At 37.2% G+C, this 14,831-nt stretch overlaps 1 protein-coding gene across 16 annotated transcripts in view; it reads right to left on the minus strand.

The window, feature by feature from the left end:
- Nucleotides 1-14,831, minus strand: part of KTN1 (kinectin 1) — a 104,131-nt gene that overhangs the window by 43,608 nt on the left and 45,692 nt on the right. For 11 of the 16 annotated variants that reach the window (XM_070749993.1, XM_070750024.1, XM_070749945.1 and 8 more), the window contains exons 8-17: nt 12,439-12,545; nt 10,724-10,856; nt 6,989-7,076; nt 6,037-6,203; nt 5,153-5,221; nt 4,473-4,510; nt 2,859-2,949; nt 1,107-1,175; nt 665-702; nt 440-530 (exon numbers count right to left, since the gene is read on the minus strand). In XM_070749993.1, coding sequence (XP_070606094.1) covers nt 440-530; nt 665-702; nt 1,107-1,175; nt 2,859-2,949; nt 4,473-4,510; nt 5,153-5,221; nt 6,037-6,203; nt 6,989-7,076; nt 10,724-10,856; nt 12,439-12,545 — 891 coding nt within the window. The remainder of the gene's footprint in view (nt 1-439; nt 531-664; nt 703-1,106; nt 1,176-2,858; nt 2,950-4,472; nt 4,511-5,152; nt 5,222-6,036; nt 6,204-6,988; nt 7,077-10,723; nt 10,857-12,438; nt 12,546-14,831) is intronic. The other 5 variants (XM_070749964.1, XM_070750032.1, XM_070750049.1 and 2 more) reach the window with 1 other exon arrangement.

The raw sequence follows: 14,831 nt of genomic DNA on the forward strand, positions 1-14,831 counted from the left end.
TGAGAAGCACAGAACATTTATTATATGACATGTTCACATCACATTTTGATAAAAACACGAGAGATAAAAATACAAAATATGAAATATATAATTTAAAATATTATAACAAGAAGCATAAAGGCATCAGAATGTCTGCTCCTAATCCAGGAACAGGGAAGAAATAAAAACACCTTAATGCTGAAGAAAAGCCAGCATTTAATAACATTGCCACAATCATAGGTTTTTGGGCCAAAGACAATAATTCAGATTGAGACCACTTTTCAGAATGGACTCCTTAGGTATTTTGATGGAAAATGTAATATTCTCCACAATTTAGAGTCTTAGAGCCAATCAGTGCATAAATAATTTAATTTTGACTTTCCTGTTTCATTGTTTCCTATTTCTACTGTCAAGGTGTTATCATCTTTTGTTCCACTGTAAGCTTTGTAAAATGTAATACCTGAAGTTCCTCCTTTGCATCTGAAGCTTTGGAATAATGCCCTTGCAGCTGATCTTCCAGGGTTCTGATTTTGTCATCTTTGGCCTGTACACTGAAGGGGAGAAAAAGATTAAAATAAGTTTCCCCCTTGCTCACAAGACCTTGCACGAGACACCCACTCTCCCCGAACTGATGCATAATAATCAGAGCATCGGTTTCTCAAGAAGCAGTCGTCATTGGTTATACCTTTTCTGTACCCGCTCCAGCTCACGAATGGCAACCACCTAGATGTAAAAAAAGATTAGTACAATTTTTAATATCACATCACAGCAAAACTCAGCAATTTTACTCACATCCAATTTTTTTTAAAGGTCCCATTTAGTTTCTGGCTCTGCTTTTCATTCTATGACAAGAAAAGGACCACACATATACTTTCCTTGGCTCTGAGAAAGGGCACGATGTTTTGAAAGCAACCTATCTAACAAAAAATCCTTATTGTTTATGAGCATATGCCAGTACTTTAATACTAGTGGTTTAATTGTACAGCTTCCAGAATAATCCTAATTTATTTCCTTGAGCCAACAGGACAGTGATTTTTTCCAAAATTCTTCTGCTACTGAATAAACAATATTTAGCATTATTAATGGATTAGTCATCACCCTGGCTGCCCAGAAAAAAGACTACTTACCTGATCATTTGTGAATGCCTGCAACTTTTGTACTTCTGCTTTCAGAGACATGTTGATATTCTGGACAACCTGCAGAGGGGAGAATGAGCACACTTAGTTCTTCTGTTCAATCTACTATTTGACACACTGGATTAATGTTTAAAAAATCCCTGTGCAATTTCAAAAGGGCTAACAAAGATGGAAATCAGCAGAACAGACCATCTGGGCAGTTTGCACGACCGACTGTAAAACTGAATTTACCCATTCTGAAGTCAGATTGACAAATGCAGAAGGGTGAAATGGAAGAATGGATGGTCACCTCAGGCTACAGTTGCTATGAAATAACAAATATCTCAGACACTCCGCAACTACAAAACTAGACTTTCAGGCAACACATTTGAATTTTGTTGGATCTGCTTGCGCTGCTGAATTTGGAGAGAACTGCTTTGCATTTTGGAGAACAAAGAATAGTATTTCTTCTCTGAACTTGGATAAGATCCAAGAGTGAGGCATTTATAGCATGATGGGATGAAAAGAAAAATGTTTTTGAGGTTTAATTCAACTGGTTTGTTGCAGGCTCATAAGATTTCTGGGGAAAAAGTGGCTTATGGATTGTGCTGGTATCACTTCTCTCTCTCTCTATTCATGTAATCTGATTTCAGAGTCTATCTTGCAAATTGTACTCACGAGTCAAAAAGAGGGCGGGGGAAATATTTACTGACCCCTCACATCCTGGACACAAATTGTTTCAACTCCTACCCTCAAAACGTCGCTACAGAGCACTGCACACCAAGACAACTAGACACAAGAACAGTTTTTTTCCGAACGCCATCACTACTAAACAAATAATTCCCTCAACACTGTCAGACTTTCTACTAAATCTGCACTTCTATTCTACTAGTTTTTCTCATCATTCCTATCACCCATTTCCTCCCATGTTGACTGTATGACTGTAACTTGTTGCTTATATCCTACGATTTTTATTAATATTGCTTCTTCATTGCTTGTTTGACCCCTATGACAATCATTAAGTGTTGTACCACATGATTCTTGACAAATGTATATTTTATTTTATGTACGCTGAGAGCCTATGCACCAAGACAAATTCCTTGTGTGTCCAATCACACTTGGCCAATAAAATTCTATTCTATTCTATTCTATATAAAGAAATAATTCATATAAAGAAACAATTTAATAAATACCATCCCCTGTATAAAAATTCTCTTAAGTCTAATTATTAAGCATTTTCCTTCCCATCCATGCAAGACAATCTAAGCTTTTTGAGGGTTAGGAAGAGAAACTCCTGTAGTTTAAAGTAATTTTCTCTAAAGTGGGAATTGTTCAGAAGTTGAGTGTGTGCTTTCTAAGATCTACTGGATCTCTTAAACTGCTGAAGTTTTTATTGCTTTTATTATAGGTGCCTTCATGCTTGCAGGCATATCCCTTCCCTCGAAAACAAGAAAGAGTACTGAAGTCACATAACTGAACTAGAGCAAACAGAGGTAGTGGTTATCAATGATTTTGCCGAACAATATCCCACTAATAAATACAAGTATAGGAAAGAAAGAAGACCAAATCAAGGTAACCGCTATCATTGAAATTAGACAAGAAAGAGGAAATGATTAGTCCACTGATAGTTTACACAAAATATAAACTGCACCAAAAGTAGCAGATACAACAATCTAACTAATACAATTTGACTGCTACTATTATTTATTTCCACAACCGAAAGATAACTCACTCCACCTTTTCACAAATAATATTTCACTATACCATTAGATCTTCTTCCTTGCTGGTTAGTTTGAGTCGTTCATTGGCTAAGGACTCCTCAGACTGATTTATTTGCTGGTCCTTTTCTGCAATTCTGTAAGCACACAAAAAAAAATCAATAGTGATCTATAGTGGCCTTCATAAAAGGTAGGCACAGTAGTCTTTGAAGTTGTTGCAGTGGATTGTTCTATTAGTGTTTTAAGCAAAGACTGCTCTCTTGATGAAATGCAGTTTTTAAGGTTTCTGTTATATTCTATTCCTAATTCTGCAGATCAACTTGGGTAAACAAGAAAAGGTAATAGAGTAATGAGCAACAATGTATGTAACAATATGCTTTCCATAAAGTAACATCAGCACTTAATTTCAAGATACAGTATAGTCATTTAAAGAGGCTTTAGAGTAGGGGTCCCCCAAATCCCCAGCCTATGGCTCACTCAGAACTGGGCTGCCAAGTGGCAGTTGAGCGTGCACAGGTGCACAGCTCCGTTTGTGCAAATGGACTTGCATGCACTTACACATGGCTACAAGACAGTATTCCATTATTGAGGATTTGGGGTTCAAGACAGTATTCCATTATTGAGAATTTCATGGAGTTTGCAACCAGTACATGTTTTATTTCCTTATGCTGAGTTGCAGATTGAGAAACTGTGTCATCAGAGAGCCCGAAGTTCAATACGTATTACAGAATTCAGGATGTTGGTTTTATTCTTCTCTCTGCTTTTGACCTTTGGCCTTTGTGCTCTGGCATAGAGGTCAAAAATCAAGCTAGGTTGCAGCATTTAGTCCTATATGACTTTAACTTTCTTTAGACCTGTCTGACCTTAGTAATGCTAAATCAGGGCCACTACATTGCCTAACCACAGTCTTATCAATGTAGCATTAACTATTATACTAAGGCAGATAGTAGCATTATATTCCCCCTGCCCTGCCCCACCCCCCCAAAAAAAACAACCAAGGAAGATAATTGATAGAGAGATGGTGAGGAGAAACTGTTGAAGAACGGTGATTGGGAATGACAGAAAATAGCTTACAAATTTTATTTTTAATTTCATTCAAAATATTGATACATTGCCTTTCAAGACATTTTCTAGGACAGTTTGTAAAATTTCCTTCCATTCAGAAAGTTTCAGAATCAAATGTAAATCTCATCACAGAACTGAGAAGTCCTCACCTGCTGCGTGAGGGTGCAGGAGTACAAAAATAGTCACAGAAACTAAAGCTATTAGAAATGTTTATTTTTAAAAATGTAGGAGAAGCTTCTCTTCCTGTATCTCATACGCAAAGTCCCACAGCTACACACTGAATCGTACACAATGCTATTTCACTCTAATGTATGAAAAACAAGAAGGGAACCAAAGTATTTTTTCTCCTAAAACAACATAAAATACAATGCCCTGAAAACCTTCAACCTAAAAGGGAAATCCTTAGGAAGATGCCTTTAACTTCTAAGAAGAATTTGTTACAATAGAGGGTACAAATATTGACAATTACTGCATTTCCTTCAACAAAATATCTTTCGTATGACCCTCAAATCACTCTCATACTTCTTACATATATAAGGAAGTAATTAGCATAAGAGAAACAGAAGGCCTGGCTGTACATGTGCAAAATACTTACACTTTGTGCAATTCTTCAGTAAGGGCTGAAGCTGAATTCTGAAAGAGAGAAAAAACAATTGGAAATTACATTCAGCATGAATGTATGAAAATTTAAAACACTACCAAATTAGAAGAAAGCTAATTCTTTCTCAGTGTTAAGAATTTGTTTTGTTGGTGTTCAAGGTGCTGCACGGGGGTCAGGGAGACCCAAATTCAAGATCCTGGAGAAAAGGATATTAGAAATCTAATAAATACCTCAATTAATCAATAAATGATACCAATGTAAACTTATTAACAGGGATGTACAAAAGAACATGGGACTTGAGAAGAATGACCCATCGCTTCCATCAAATTAATCTGCACTCCCTTTTTCTAGTAGCAATGGCTTTGCCTCATATCCTCCAGCTAAATACCTCCAGTAATAGTTTTCACTCTGAAACAATTCTGAAAATGAGGCAGGAATTAGCTACTGCAACTTTCTGTGCAAGTGCACAGTATGGCCATGTTATAATATGTGATTCACAGAATTCTCATGGAAAGATGCAGACAGAGCAGCAACCGGCTCTAGCAAGCTGCATACCTGAAGCACAGGGAAAGAGCAGCATGGAGAAGATGGAAGAGACTGGCTCCTAAGTAATTGTGGCCACCTGTTCTAGCCTGGTGGCCAATGCATCTAACAGTAGGGCTTGTCACATATACCTGGACTGCCATCTGCGAATGGAACTTCTGAAGCTGAGCTTTCAAGGCCTCATTCTGTTCCATCAGCTCCTTTACAAAAAAGAAAATACAAACGGTGGAATACTCTATTCTAAACTAGCAATGTGCATAAACACAATTATATTTTTACACAAATGTGCTACTAAAATTATTCACTCTGGAAAAAATCATAAAGTTTCCCCATGCTGCATCATTTGGAAATTACAAAAACATCAACAAACCTGAGGATATCATGGGAAGTCTTAATTCACTCAAGAGACACTCATACACATTAGCGTTATTCAATACTGTCTGTTAGCCCTCCCAGGCAAAACAGAGAGAAAACAAGATTACGTGAACTAAATCAACTTTCTTGTAAGGCTACCTTGGCAGAATCTAGTAAATCTGACAGCATATCACTGCCTCCACTATTAATTACTTGATCCATTAGGCTGGGTCCTTCCTAAATTTCTTTCTTTGATGGTTAAAAGTCACTAGGGGCTCTTGCATATCTTGACTGATTTGTTTCTTAGCAGCATTGCTTGCCCCAACCACCTTTGCTCAACAGTACTCCATTACAGTGCCTTTAGTCTCCTATGCAATTTCCAAAATATGCTTCAATCACAATAGGAGCACAAAGTCAGTTTAAAACAGGATTGCATGCTGCCATGCAGGTTGTAACATATTTAACAAAACCCAAGTGGCAGCTCACCAATAAGCACCCCAGGGAATTAAACTCATTTTTTACATTTTAGCATTCTGACGGGATAAATTGGTTGTTATCAAATTTACAATATTAATATGCAAAAGATCCCATAACACTGATGTTGTTAAGAAAAAAAATCAAAATATTAAAAGCTAAACATGATCCCAGCAGAATGTCATACCTGCACCTGTCTCTGGATAGAATCCTCAGTTGTGACCCTCTTTTGTTCTGCTTCCATTAATTGCATCATCCTTTGTTCCAGCTGTTGTTTTGAGACCATTGTATCAGTTAGCTTGCTGTGCAGACTCTGGATTTCATTATCTTTAGCCACAAGTTTATTCTGCACATCTATTACAAGAAGCAAAAAATTACTGCTACTAATTATCGTCAGATATGTCCACTATATGAGTGTGAGTGGTCATATTGAGTGCTATGGAAGTGTAGGACATAAATATTTTAGACATGCAGAAAAAGAGAGACTGATGTAGGAATGATCTGGCTCAGGACATAAGCAGCAGTCTCTCAGCATGAGATAACCTCTCTGGAGAATAGAGACAGAAAGTGCATCAGTCTCTCACACTGCTAAGAACAAGCTATTACGCACGTTAAGGGATTGCAACAGTGGCGAATATCTGTAGCTCAGGTGTAGGATAAGGATGAAGTTTTATTCCCCAAGCTTGTGGGTTGGTTTCTGAACATTTCATTACCAGGCTAGGTAACATCTTCAGCGGAGTTTAGGGGAAACTTGAATTCCACTGAAGATGTTATCTAACTTGGTAACGAAATGTACGGAAACCAATCCACAAGCTCGGAGAACAAACCTTCACCCTCACATTAGGGGATGTAACAAGTGGTGGTTCTATTCTGCCAGAGGGCAGTTATACATGCAAAGATAGCTAAATTTTGCAGCCCCCTTTCCATTCTCTTCAATGGAGAAACAGGACATTTATAGTAGGTGAAAGGGAGACCAGCAAAAATAAGATGCTTTGCTTTGAACTACATAGGAACTATATCGGAAATCCCATGCTCCCAACAACACAAAAAGAACTTTAAAGAAACCAGTTTTAACCCAGAGATTAAAAGAAAAAAAGGAGGGATCATATTCAACAGCAAGGAAGACGCCCTGAATGCACCTTGCTGGGCAGCTTCATGTTCTGCAGTCCGTTTCCTGAGATAACTTTGCATTTCCTCCCATCTTCGTTCAGCTTCCTGTTGTTGCGCCTTCATGTTTAAAGGAAAGGAAACAAATATGCATGACTTGCCTGTATCACTACGTCACCCACAAATCATAAAAGAAGAGTGAAATATTTCTTGTTCTTAATATTTTGAGTCAGGCACTAATGCAAACATATGAAAAAGCAGATTAGCCAAATATCTAAGTGACATGGCGTAGAATAAAAAAGTTAGGGCTGATCTTTTTTTAAAAGTGGGCTAAAAACGGGAATAATTATAATGCTTATAATAATAAAGGTGTAAATATACGGTGATACCTTGTCTTACAAACTTAATTGGTTCCGGGATGAGGTTCTTAAGGTGAAAAGTTTGTAAGACAAAACAATGTTTCCCATAGGAATCAATGGAAAAGTGATTAATGCGTGCAAGCCCAAAATTCACCCCTTTTGCCAGCCGAAGCGCCCGTTTTTGCGATGCTGTGATTTCACTGAGACTCCACTTGCTGGGAAACCCCAGCTCCGGACTTCCGTTGCCAGCGAAGCGCTCGTTTTTGTGATGCTGGGATTCCCCTGCAGCATCGCAAAAACACGGAAGTCCAGAGGTGGTGTTTTCCATGCAGGGGAGCCTCAGGGGAATCCCAGCAGCACAAAAATGGGTGCTTCGCTGGCAACGGAAGTCAGGAGGCGGGGCATCTCAGTGGTGGCGGTGGGTTTGTAAGGTGAAAATAGTTTGTAAGAAGAGGCAAAAAAATCTTAAACCCCGGGTCTGTATCTCGAAAAGTTTGTATGACGAGGTGTTTGTAAGACGAGGTATCACTGTATTTCAATGTTTTTCAACCTCAGTAATTTTAAGGTTTCTTCAACTCCCAAAATTCCCTAGATAGCATGCTGGGGAATTCTGGCTATTGAAATCCGGACATCTTAAAATTGTTGAGATTGAGAAACTGACATATCCCTATACAACAAACACATTTTAACGTGAACTAGATTAGCACCATGTTTCAAATTTCACAAAATTCAGAGTCTAAAAAATATGTCAGCAGCAAACTAAGAATTGTTTTACAAACCTACAAATCAAGCACTACTATCTATATTAGTCAGGACAGGAACTGATCCACTGTTATCATCACAATAAAATAAGAACAAAGCTATAGAGCCCATACCCCTAAATCAGTTGAAATAATTTACTGAGATAGTTACTCAGTTTTTATAGTGGAACCAATCAGTCATCCAGAATTCCTTTACCATCAATCTGCACATCTGGATGTATTTGGACATGAATATGAAATTATCTCAGAAAGGAACTATGCAAGTTCATAAATAATACAGGCTGTTAGGGTGAATTTTATTCCTGCTGGCTGCTTCCAGGGAATCTTGTTGTAAGAATGAATATCTTATTCCATCAGAAGTAGATCATTAAAACACAAACTTTAAATTATCTTGTAGCTGCTCCTTAAAAGCAACTTTATTTTGCTATTTTTACATTGGTTTTATACATGTATTATGAACTGATTTAAGAACCAGTACAGAAGAAATGTAATACAAATGTTTATATAACATAAAGTAATACAGCACTTCTAATCTGCTAAGTACCCATTAGAAAACACAAGTCACTTACATAATGTGGCTTAATAAAATTATGATTGGGTGCCATCTTTATACCCAATCAAATGAAATTATGAGGCATTTTTATAGAATGCTACAACACATACTCTGGTAATAAAAGGGGAGTTTATAACTTGATGGCACTGATTTATATACAGGTCATAATCTTTCTGCAGCTGGTAATTCATTAAAAGAAGAGTTCACAATTATTGTGTATTCTATTTGAACTAGTAACATATTGCTTGCCTATGCATCTTCTTTGGGCGGTCAAACTGCCCTTTGCAGAATTTTTGCATGATCATGAAATAAAGCATTGCACTGATGAAATACAGGCAGAAAATACAGTTATAAGCATGGCAAATCAATACTATAATAGAACTGCCACTTTCACCTCATCAAAAAAGTCATTCCAAGGTTTCTCGAACATTCTGAATGACTTTTCAGAGATTTAATGGGCATTAACACTACGCAGTCTGCATTGGTTGCCGATCAATTTCCGGTCACAATTCAAAGTGTTGGTTATGACCTATAAAGCCCTTCATGGCATCTCCGAGACCGCCTTCTGCTGCACGAATCCCAGCGACCGATTAGGTCCCACAGAGTGGGCCTTCTCCAGGTCCCGTCAACTAAACAATGTCGGTTGGCGGGCCCCAGGGGAAGAGCCTTCTCTGTGGCAGCCTCAACTCCCTGGAACCAGCTCCCCCCAGAGATTAGAACTGCCCCCACCCTACTTGCCTTTCGTAAACTCCTCAAAACCCACCTTTGTCGTCAGGCATGGGGGAACTGAGATATCTCCCCCGGGCCTATACAATTTATGTATGGTATGTTTGTACGTATGTCTGCTTAATAATGCGGTTTTTAAAATATTTTAAATTGTAAATTATTAGATTTGTTAAGAACTGTTTTATTGTGTTGTGAGCCGCCCCGAGTCTACGGAGAGGGGAGGCATACAAATCTAATAAATAAATCAATAAATCAATAAATCAATAAATAAATCAATAAATCAATAAATCAATTAGAAAGAGGAAGTAAGAAAAAAACCCAACTGTAATTATTTTAATTTCACATTGGTGTAAAATCACACACACTGGTAAAGGAGGCATTGCAGATGCATCTCCTCTTCCTGTAGCCGCTAGTAATTTTATGACAGTTTATTTCTTCTTACTATACATAAACAGAAAAACAGAGTTGGAAGGGATCCTGGAGATCTCCTAGTCCAACTCCCTGCTCAAGCCGGAAACCCTATACAATTTCAGACCAATAGCTGCCCCATCTCCTCTTAAAAACCTCCAGTGTTGAAAAATCAAGAAGAATCAGAATTTTATGAGGTTTGGCAAAAGGTATACATCTGGTGGGATATAAAGAAGCAGAGATAACCTTATTTTTACACTATTTTAAATATATTTCTATCTAGTAGTTATATTGTATTAGACAGTGATTATTTACAATATAAAGATAAATTCCTTCTTTCTTCTTCTACCATTTTTTTTCTTCATAGTTCATTTCAAGTTATAATTTTAAAATTTCTATACATTTTTAAATGTTTTAGATGTGTTTCTACTTATTATCTTATAATTGATATATCTAAGTATTTTATAAACAATGTTAGTTAGGTATTTTTTTTCCTCTTTTTTCCTTATTACAAATATAATAATGACTTCTACTTTGAGGAGCGATTGTTGCTCCACTAAATGTTACATGTAATGTACGTTTTGTCTGTCTTTGCAATTTAATAAAAAAATATATTTAAAAAAAATAAAAATAAAAACCTCCAGTGTTGGAGCACCCACAATGTCTGGAGGCAAATCTGATCTGGCATGAGTATGCTGACCATACCTGTCAGTAGTATTATAGAGAAGCCATACCTTATTTGGATTTCATACCACCAAGAAAAGACAAAATTTCATTAAAGTGCTTTGGGACTCTGAAGTACTTTCTCACTTTGGATCCAAATACTGCACACTTCTATTGGCAATTCTCACACGGGAGGGATTGCAAAGTCACGTTTCCTTTTGGTGGCTCTGAACCATTAGATCTGCATGTTTGTGAGCACAGGATTTGCCACAACTATGAAGACAAGTTGATACTCACCTTTAATTGATTGATGGCTTGTTCTGCATTTTTCTTTACGAGCTCCTCTTGCTGCAGCTTATTATTCTTTTCCGTCAGCTCGTTTACTAGTCTGGCGCAATCTTGATGCAATTTGCTCAGCTCTGAAGACTGTCTAGATACAATGTGAATGAAGAACATTTGGGCAGAAGATCAACCGGCAGCCACCATGACTGAATGTATGGTAATATGTTAAACACATATGGCAGCTATTAAAAATATGGCTATGTTACTGGGACAGGCCATTTCCTTAACTGGTCCAACTATATGTTCTATCAAAAATGAAATTCAGTTTCCAAGTTAAAGAGCAACGAAGGGAAGCAATTCTTGATTAAATTTTGCTCCTCTCTCACATGTACAGATTCTGAAATCCTAAAGCAACTAATGAAAATTTACCTCTGCCTCCAAATGTCTACTGTAAAGAAAATCTCCAAATCATCATCCAAAATTCAACAAGATGATGAATATACACTTTGAACATAGAAGACCCTACACAAATAATTTCAATGCAAAATTGCAGGAGAAATCATTGAGGCACAGCAACAATTGTATAGTTAACTATAAGTAGGTATATTGATACTGCCTTGAAAATCCAATGCTTGAATTTTACAGGGAGACTCGGAAAACAATTACAGTGTTCCCTCGATTTTTGTGGGGGATGAGTTCCGAGACCGCCCGCGAAAGTCAAATTTCCACGAAGTAGAGATGCGGAAGTAAATATACCATTTTTGGCTATGAACAAGCCTTCCCTTAACAAGCCTTCCCTTAACAATTTAAACCCCTAAATTACCATTTCCCATTCCCTTAACAACCATTTACTCACCATTATTACTGGTACTCACCATTGAATAAGACGTGATTCTGATATTTATAAACATAATTATTTATTGACAATTTTTTTGTTGTTATTTATTTGCAAAAATTATTAGTTTGGCGATGATGTATGACGTCATTGGGTGGGAAAAACCGTGGTATAGAAAAAAAGCCACGAAGTATTTTTTTAATTAATATTTTTTTTAAAACCGTGGTATATGCTATTCGTGAAGTTCGAACCCGCGAAAATCGAGGGAACACTGTATTTGGGTAAAAATAATGAGTTGAGCAACACAGAGGCAGAAATTCTTCTAAACTTAGTTTGACACTAAATGGCAGAACAGATACATGGAATAAATTCCCATGCTATCTCCTACAGCTGAAAAAGTAAAATTAATGACAATTAATATTGAGCTCTCTTTTTATTATCAGCAAATCAGACTGATCTCCCCTACATTTGGACAGTAATATGAATAATACACAAAGTGATAACACTGATTTTAAAAAACAAATAAAAAGCAATTTAAAAACTTGTAGAATTTACTTTCTGTAATAGCAATAGAAAAATATCCATTTTACAAGATACAAAATTACACGAACACTACTTTTTTCTCTGCCCCCCTGAATCCCTCAATGCACTGCAATGGATCTAACAGAACCATGCAACTAAAATAAAAAAAGATAAGATTCTCCTTCCAGCTTGACTCCGAGTAATTTCTTGGCAACAGTGCACAAGTGATTTACCTAACCTTCAAAACCACATTACGTTTGTCCACAATAATACATCATGATTATTATAAGAGAATCATCATCATTATCATCATCAGTTTGAAGTTCAAGACCACAAGATAAGATGTTTTAACAAAAGGACCACAATGGCGTACTTGCTTTCCATTTGGTTTGAGGAAGTACTGACAGCATCTCTCAAAATGCCATTCTCCTGCTTCAGACGACTGATCTCTGCTTCCATCTGTTCACGCAGCTGCTGAAACTGTGACCAGGAAAAAATACTGTATTCAAGATAACCGCTTTATGATTTATGTCGTGCCATATAAAACATGGGATCTTATTGTTTACAAATCCAAACTGTGATCTACTTCCGCCTTTATTTCTTCAAGAAATTGAGTAAAAATTGTCACCAGTTTGGCTCCCAAAGATTATTTCTCAATAACAAATCTAGTAACTTTGAACCTAATTGTTGTTGGATCACACTGACACTTCCCCAGTTTTAACTCCTGCAATGTAATTAAACACTAAGGGGTGTGTTTTTTTTTGCTTTAATATATTATTAGTTCATTTAATTAATGATATGGTATCAGAACATTTTACAGGAAATTGTTATTTTTCCTACTGTAAAATAGCCGCTTGGTTGATACTGTAATATTCACTTAAAGTTTAAATTCCCTAGGTTTTAATGAGCTTCCTTTATTTATTTTTTTGTACATTGTAATTTAATTAGTGTTTCCTTATTATGTTCCGTTGGTTGTTTTTAACTGTAATTTAAATTAGTATTCTGGTTTTGGTACTGTTACTGTAAAGGACGGGAAACTTTAGGAAACATTCTATTTTAAGTCAACTCTGCAATGAAACTATAATTGAAATATCAGTATAAACTGAAAAAGGTATGTAATCTAAAGCCTAGTCAAACTTGAAATTTTTTATAAGGTTTTCCAAACATGAGCACTATCTTGCTTTTCCATTTCCTTACAGTAGTTCCATCAATGCTTCAGGAACAAAGCTAGTATTCAAACGTGCAATGACTACTAATCATCAAGGGCAAAAGTTTCAAATTTGATTTCACCAACACTCCACAGTCTGCATTGGTTGCCGATCAGTTTCCGGTCACAATTCAAAGTGTTGGTTATGACCTATAAAGCCCTTCGTGGCATCGGACCAGAATATCTCCGGGACCGCCTTCTGCCGCACGAATCCCAGCGACCAGTTAGGTCTCACAGAGTTGGCCTTCTCCAGATCCTGTCGACTAAACAATGTCATTTGGCGGGACCCAGGGGAAGAGCCTTCTCTGTGGCGGCCCCGGCCCTCTGGAACCAACTCCCCCCAGGGATCAGAATTTCCCCCACCCTCCTTGCCTTTCGTAAACTTTTAAAAACCCACCTCTGCTGTCAGGCATGGGGGAATTGAAATATCTTCCCCAGGCCTATATAATTTATGTATGGTGTGTTGTGTGCATGTTTTTTAAACTATGGGTTTTTAACTTCGTATTATTAGATTTGTATTGTACATTGTTTCTATCACTGCTGTGAGCCGCCCCGAGTCTACGGAGAGGGGCGGCATACAAATTTAATAAATAAATAAATAAATAGCCACATCAGAGTTATGTTTGACCTCAGGGGGCCAGGATGGACATGGGCAGCTTGATGTCACTCATGTTGAGGGCACCTGTGGTGGCCTGAGCACTCTGCCATCAAAAACAGGCTCCCCAGATCCCTTTTCAGCTACCACAGCCTCCTGCGACCCTCTGCCAGAGCAAATGAACCTCCATAGAGCAGCCCGTAGCCCTCTTGGGCTCCATTTTCACTGGCAGAGGCAACGCGGGCCAGTCCTTCCCTGTTTCCAGGGAAGGCCAAATCTAAGCACCCTACGGGCCAGATCCAGTCCCCGGACTTTGACACCCCTAATCTAGGGTCTCCGTGTAAAACTCATTCTGATAATTAAGAGGTATGCACCTGTAACAATCATTACTAATGAAAGATATTACTAAAGATGCCAGACTCAGTGTACTTTACAGGTCATTTTCTATGTTCAACACTGTACAGAAGAACAATTACACAATAATTCCAGTTTGCTTAAAATGTTTACTTAGTCAGAGGACTGCAATAGCTTGGTATGGATGAAGGAAAGTCCACTTGCATAGAGACTGAGCAGATAGTTTAGAGAAACCATCTAGCTAGGGATGTTCCCGGATTTTGTTCAGTCTACATTTTTAAAGAACAAATCTGATTCACTCTTACTGGAGAAAATAAAGAACCTACAATTAATTATCATTTCGCATAAGTGTTGGTTATTCAATTTTTTAATCTGTTTGTTAGACACTCAAAGAAAACACAATACATATTTACCAAGGAAATTAGTATCCTAATTTATGGGACAAAAGCAATTTAAAATTATGTGAAGGTGAATTATTTTTTAAAAAAACTACCTTATTCACATTACATGGGACAGAAAAGAAGTTATCAATAAACTCAGAGAAATATAATAAGCACCTAAGAGATATAATATATGTTCCCATCCTAAGTATCTAGATACTCAAGTCAAA

Source organism: Erythrolamprus reginae, chromosome 1, assembly GCF_031021105.1.
Source record: "Erythrolamprus reginae isolate rEryReg1 chromosome 1, rEryReg1.hap1, whole genome shotgun sequence".
Lineage (NCBI taxonomy): Eukaryota > Metazoa > Chordata > Lepidosauria > Squamata > Dipsadidae > Erythrolamprus > Erythrolamprus reginae.